The 6,083-nt window shown below is 52.8% G+C and overlaps 1 protein-coding gene across 1 annotated transcript; it reads right to left on the reverse strand.

The window, feature by feature from the left end:
• Window positions 1–1,747: 1,747 nt before the first annotated feature.
• Anapc11 (anaphase promoting complex subunit 11) lies at window positions 1,748–6,077 on the reverse strand. Its single transcript, XM_015504053.2, has 2 exons — window positions 5,844–6,077; window positions 1,748–2,192 (listed from the first exon to the last, which is right to left on the reverse strand). The coding sequence occupies exons 1-2, from the start codon at window positions 5,950–5,952 to the stop codon at window positions 2,047–2,049; spliced, it is 255 nt and encodes an 84-aa protein (XP_015359539.1). The 5' UTR covers window positions 5,953–6,077; the 3' UTR covers window positions 1,748–2,046.
• Window positions 6,078–6,083: the final 6 nt, after the last annotated feature.

A 6,083-nucleotide genomic window follows, 5' to 3' on the forward strand; every position in this document is an offset into this window, starting at 1 on the left:
ACGCAAGGCCCTGTGGAGCCAGCAGCAAGAGCAGCGCCAGGGCCGTGGCCACCAGCGTCGCGTGCCGGGCCATGAGGACGCAGGCAGCGGGAGGGCTGGGGAGCGTCCAGGTGGAGCCGCAGAGCCTGGCCGCCTTATATCTACTGCGGTGACAGGGCGGGGGCGGGGCGGGAGGGGACCCGTCAGCGCCCCGCAGGCATAGGGCATGCAGGAGGCTCGGGTGAGGCCCACGCAGCATCATGCTGAGGCGCACTGACCCGTCCATCATGGACTGACAGCACTGAACCCCCAAATAGCCCAAGGATCCACCTCCCACCCAGTCCCCAGCACTCCCAAGACTGTACCTGCACAGTACTCAAGGGACAGATTCTCCCTCCCTAAAGGGGAACTGAAAATTCTTGACCATAGGCATTAAAGTCCCTGGGTAAAGCATGCGGGCCACTGTCTGGTTCATGCCCATGGTGGGAGGTTCTGTTACTGGCTGGATCCTATAGGAAGAGGAGGGTAGCAAGGCCAGGACCCAACTTTGGGAAGGCCAGACTAAGAGACTGCAGACCCCAGGCCGCTCCCTGCCCAGCTCTGACCCTGTATGGTGGTCTCTGAGATACTTCCACCTGGAGCCGTCCCTGCATTCCTTCAGCCAATACTGGGCACACAGGAGACTGCCCAGAAATAAGACATACTGAACACCTCCTGCATGCCAGGGCCAAGGCCACAAACAGGGCTCAGTCCCTGCCTAGGACAGGTGGGAGTAAGGAAGGGGTCCTCCCAGGGAGGTAAGAGGATGCTTGGGAAGAGTCTGGAGAGACCAGTGGGGTGACCCTCCCACAGGAGTTTCTGTGGCTTCCTGGAACAGGGGCTAAGGGGGGGAATGCTACAGGGTTTGATGAGGACTTTACAGAGGTCCTGACCTGGGAGGAGGCAGGCAGCAGAACAATGGGATCAAAGGGCAGGAACTGGAGCCCCCATGTGCAGAGTGGGGTGGCTACTAGGTTTGTGATCTCCAGAGAAACTCAACATTCTGGAGGTCTGGTGAGCAGACCAGAGATGGGTGGAGCTGACCCGCAGGAAAGGACCCAGGTGGAACTCAGTGGGAACTCAAATGGCAGGGAAGCCAAGAGGGAGGCTTTGTGGGTTCAGAGGTTAGCCTGAGGAGGCTGAGCCCTGGCAGACATGTCCTGTCTCATGAGAAGATGCTTCAGAGAGGACGAGGGCAGAACTGGTTCCCAGGTTAGGTTCCCAGGAGTGGGGCCCCATGCTGGCTCACGCTGGGCCCGGGTTCCGAGTGCCTAGTAGCAGAAGCTACTAAGAACAGCATAGGAAGGACGGCAGTGGGCTGCTGGTCCCTCCGTAGGTGCCTTCTCTTGGCTGTGGGGACCAGAGGAGCCTCCTGAGAGGTGTCCTTCCCTAGGACACCTGGAGACATCCCAACATGGAGAGCCTGCACTGGACCTGGTCTTCAGTTTGAACAAAGGACAAGGTTCTGTGAGAACAGAATGCCATAGCCATCTGCAGCCCACCTGACACTACCAGAACTTGCTCGGGACATCTTCCTCCTGCCAAGGCCTGAGTGAGGGTTCTGGGGGTGACAGCCATTAAGAAGCCCACTGACAGGACATGGCTGCTGTGGCTCCCGTTGGCACACACATATTCCATTCCGGGGCCTTGATTTGGCCATGCCCTGCCCCAGGCTCTTTCATGATTCTGCACTCTTTTCCCAGAACTGTGACTCAGGACTTCAGCGGTGTTTCATCAAGATGTTTATTCATGAGAGTTTTCATATCAAAACACTGCAGCTTCATCAATGTGCCAAGACACAGGCAGCCAAAGCCTCCAGCAAGGCTCAGGTACTTTAATGAGTTTTATTTATTGAATAAAAGCGTCAGCATTGTGATGGAAAACAACAAACAGGCTCCAGTCCTTGTTTCAACCCTGTCACAGCCCAAGGACTGTCTCCAGACCATGGCCATCGGGTCCCACTAGGAAAAGGGGGACTCAGGGCCATCTTGGGGTGGGGGAGAGGGGTCCAGGTGCAGCGTGGGCGCCTCACTCCTTGAACTTCCACTCCTGCCGGCACATGGGGCAGTGCTGCTGCACCTGCTGCGCGTTGAGCCACTTGAGGATGCAGTGCATGTGGAAGCAGTGTGAGCACTGGCCCCACACCAGCGGGCAGTCATCGCCAGGCACCTTACCTGCAGGAGGGCCAAGATGGGACAGCATTAGGGAGGGCCCAGCATTCTCAGGCAGGCTACACAGAGCATGTGGCAAGCCAGAAAGGGGTCCTAGGACATCAGGCTGTGGCTCCTACCCCAGGCCAGTACCTCTCCTGTCTCATGTTTCAAAGACAAAAATCTGGTCAGGCTCGCTTGTAATTCCAGCAGCTTGGGAGGCTGAGGCAGGAGGATCACAAGTTCAAAGCCAGCCTCAACAATTTAACAAGGCCCTAAGCAATTCAGTGAAACCCTGTCTCTTAATTATCATCATCTTAATGGCTCTCTGGTGTCACCTCTCAACCACTCCTTCTGGCAAAATGCCATGCGCCATCCCTACTCGGCTGTGGCTCTCAACACCCACCCCTACACCAAGTGAAACAGAGGGGAGCGAGTCTGGCTGGACCACAAGAACCCTGTACCTTCAGAGTTTGGGTAAAGAGACAACGTCTGACCTCACGGGCCTTGGGGACCATCTGTGGACTCTTGACTCACTGTGATAACCAGAAAGTAACATTACTGGTCAGATGCCAAGGAGCTGATCTGAGCAGTGAGCTATTCTCTCTTTATCAAAGCAGGAGGGGTGGAGACCTAGAAGATCCTCTTTGGACTTCAGGGATTTGGTGACCTACAAGCATCCTGGGGACACTGGTATTTAAGGGCCAGCTTTCTTCCTACGTATGGCTTCAAAGGGCCCCATCTCCAAGGCCAGGTGAACAGGATGCAGACACCCAACCTGTGGGTCTGGAGATGCTTCCTGTGGAGAGGAGAGTGCAGAGAGGGACACTTCATACTATCAAAGTTGTCCTGATTTCTCAGGATCTATGCAGAGCACAGCAATGCTCCCTAGTCCTGCCCCAGTCAGTCTAGCACCAAGGAGCTAAATCTCGCTGCCTCTAACCCACCCTCTGGTGCCAGCTCTATGTCACATCTACTCCCAGTCTCCACACAGTGCCTGTCCATCAGCAGCAGAAGTCTCAATGAAATCACCCCTTTCAAATTAGGGTTAGAGCCTGTGAGACCACAGTTGTGGGCACCCAGTTGGCCCTGTTGGAGGGCTACTGTGGAGGAAGGTTCTCCCTCCTTCCAGTCAGATACTGGTAGGCAGCCTGCTGGGCATCCAATGACTGGACGTACAGAGGTCTGGCTGGACCTCCTGAGGATGACTCAGGAGGGCTTGCTAGTGTCCTGATGAGGTTTTTTTTTTTTTCCTTTTTTTAAAAAATTAAAACACCTCTCAACAAGACCGCTTTCACCCAGGCCCCTCTGGGTCATGTAGCAGATTTATTATAGCCTTAGTCACTCTGGATTGCTCACAGTTGTTAAAGAAATGTGGCACTAGTTAACCTATCCAGAAAGCATATTAGACTGCCAAACATTTTGCACATTAAAATCAGATCCCGCTAACTCCAAGCACTGGACTGAATTCCCTATTCTCTACAGCCAACAGGCCATTTTAACAAAAACTCCGCACACTGCACAAGCACGAAATGCTGAGTGTTCAACCACAAAGATCTTGTTTTCATGTCCCAGTCAAAGACACCCCTGGCATGCTGCAGGCTAGGCTCTGTAGGCTACGTGTGGGTCCATCCTAAGGGGTCTAGCAGGTTTGGGTACCCCACAGCCATCTTCAATCCACAGGACCAACTGCCCATGCCCAGCCTATGGGAGGGGCCAGAAAAGGCAAAGTTACTGAAAATGTTTCTGAATTATTTCCCACGTCAGATAAATGCTCTACTACTAAGCCACACCAAGGACTTTTTGTTTTCTCTATCTTATTTTTTTGGCACCAGGATTGAACCCAGCAGTACCTAACCACAAAGCCACATCCTCAGCCCCTTTTTATATCTTACTTAGAGATTTCTCCCTGAGGTGCTTAAGGTCTCGCTAAGTTGATGAGGCTGGTTTTGAACTTGAAATCCTCCAACCTCAGCCTCCCGTGATGCTGGGATTACAGGTGTGCATGTGCCACCACGCCCAGCTCCTTTTTGCAGGGTCTCAAGGAGTTGCCTAGGCTGGCCTTGAATTGGAGACCCTCCTGCTTCAGCCTTTGGAGTAGCTAGAAGGCAACAGTACACGCCTGTACCTGTCTCACAGATTTTTCTTGCTATCAGGAATTGAACCTAGGTGCTCAACCACCCAGCCCTTTTTGTTTTGAGAGAGGGTCTCCCTAAGTGGCTTAGGGCCTAAGTGGCCGAGGTTGAACTTGCAATCCTCCTGCTTCAGCCTCCTGATTTGCTGGGATTATAAACATGCATTACCACGCCTGGCTTTAGGAGTCATTTAAATACAATCAATCAGTGATTTCTTTCTTGCATGTGCCACCACACCCAGCCAATCAATGATTTATTTCTTAAGATACATTTCACCTATCAGATTAAGTCAGAATGCATTAACTCCTGGATGATGGAATTTCTTTTCAATCAGGGAAGATATAAAAATTTGAGTTGGGCTTGGTGGCACATGCCTATAATTCCAGTGACATGGGAGGCTGAAGTAGGAGAGTCACCAACTTTGAGGACAATCTTGGCAACCCAGTGAGACCCTGTCTCTAAATAAAATACAGAATAGGGCTGGGGATGTGGCTCAGTAGTCAAGTGCCCCTGAGTTAAATGGCTGGAAGAAAAAAAAAATGACTAGGGATGTAGCTCGGTGATAACGCACCCCTGCATCCAATCCCTAATACGAAAAAACAAACACCCCAGCCCCCAACAACAAAAGGTCACACAGTTTACTTTTAAAGACTTAAGCATGAAGGCTGGGGATGTAGTTTAAAGGTGGAGTGCCTGCATAACAGGTCTAAGGCCTGGGTTCCAGTCCCAGTACCACCATGAAATTTTTTTTTTTTTTTTTAGGTATGACCAACTCAGTAGTGCATACCTGTAATCACAGGGATTTGGGAGGCTGAGGGAGGAGAATCATAAGCTGGAGGCCTGCCTCAGCAACTTAGTGAGACCCTGTCTCAAAAAATAAAAAGGGCCGGGGCTGTAGCTCAGTGCTAAAGAGTCCCTGGGTTCAATCCCCAGTACTGAAAAAAATAAAATACTTTCTTTTTCTGGGGGAAGTACTGGGGTTGGAACCCAGGGTCTCTCTCTCTTGCACATGCTAGACAAGTGCTCTACTATCAAGCAACATCTCCAGCCCAAAGGTGTCCTTCTTTGTTTCACTGTTTGAGAATTTTCAAACAAAATGTCTAAAACATATCTTTCTTGGTGCTACACATGCTCTGCTGATCTCCAATTCCTGGGCTCAAGCGATCCTCCTATCTCAGCCTCAGAGTAAGGCCCACAGGTAGGAACCACACCGGCTTTTGACCGGATTTTTTTCGGGGTGGGGTGGGGTGGTGTTCCAGGGATCGAACTCAGGGGCACTCGACCACTCAGCCACATCCCAGCCCTATGCTGTATTTTATTTAGAGACAGGGTCTCACTGGGTTGCTTAGCGCCACACTTTTGCTGAGGCTGGCTTTGAAGTCGTGGTCCTCCTGCCTCAGCCTCCCAGGCCGCTGGCATTGCAGATCTCCGCAGGAACCTGATCCCAACCTGCCCGGCTCTTTTCTGGAAAGGAGACGAAAGCCAGGGGTTTCGAGGCCGGGGTGGGCCAGCAAGAGCTGGGCGCGCAGGAGACACTTACAGTCTGGACAGCAGCCATTGAATGCCATCCTGCAGATCCCACAGTTCTCGTCGTTGGCCACCCAGAGCCAGGTGGCCACGCCGTTCCAGCACTTGATCTTCACCTTCATGGCGGCGGGGCCTGCGGGCGAGGGCAGAGGGTTACCGGCTAACGTTATTCTGCGCAGCTGCAGCGTGTGGGCAGCGAGGCGGGCGCGGTGCCGACGCAGGGCTCGGCGCTCGCGCAGCGCCTGGGACGCGT

The sequence above is a fragment of the Marmota marmota genome, unplaced genomic scaffold (genome assembly GCF_001458135.2).
Source record: "Marmota marmota marmota unplaced genomic scaffold, marMar, whole genome shotgun sequence".
Taxonomy (NCBI): domain Eukaryota; kingdom Metazoa; phylum Chordata; class Mammalia; order Rodentia; family Sciuridae; genus Marmota; species Marmota marmota.

Coding starts and splice junctions, on each gene's coding strand:
- Anapc11 (XM_015504053.2), bottom strand. CDS start 5,952: ATGAAGGTGAAGATCAAGTGCTGGAACGGCGTGGCCACCTGGCTCTGG. Junction 2,193..5,843: donor CAATGGCTGCTGTCCAGACT/GTAAGTGTCTCC, acceptor GCCCTCCTGCAG/GTAAGGTGCCTGGCGATGAC.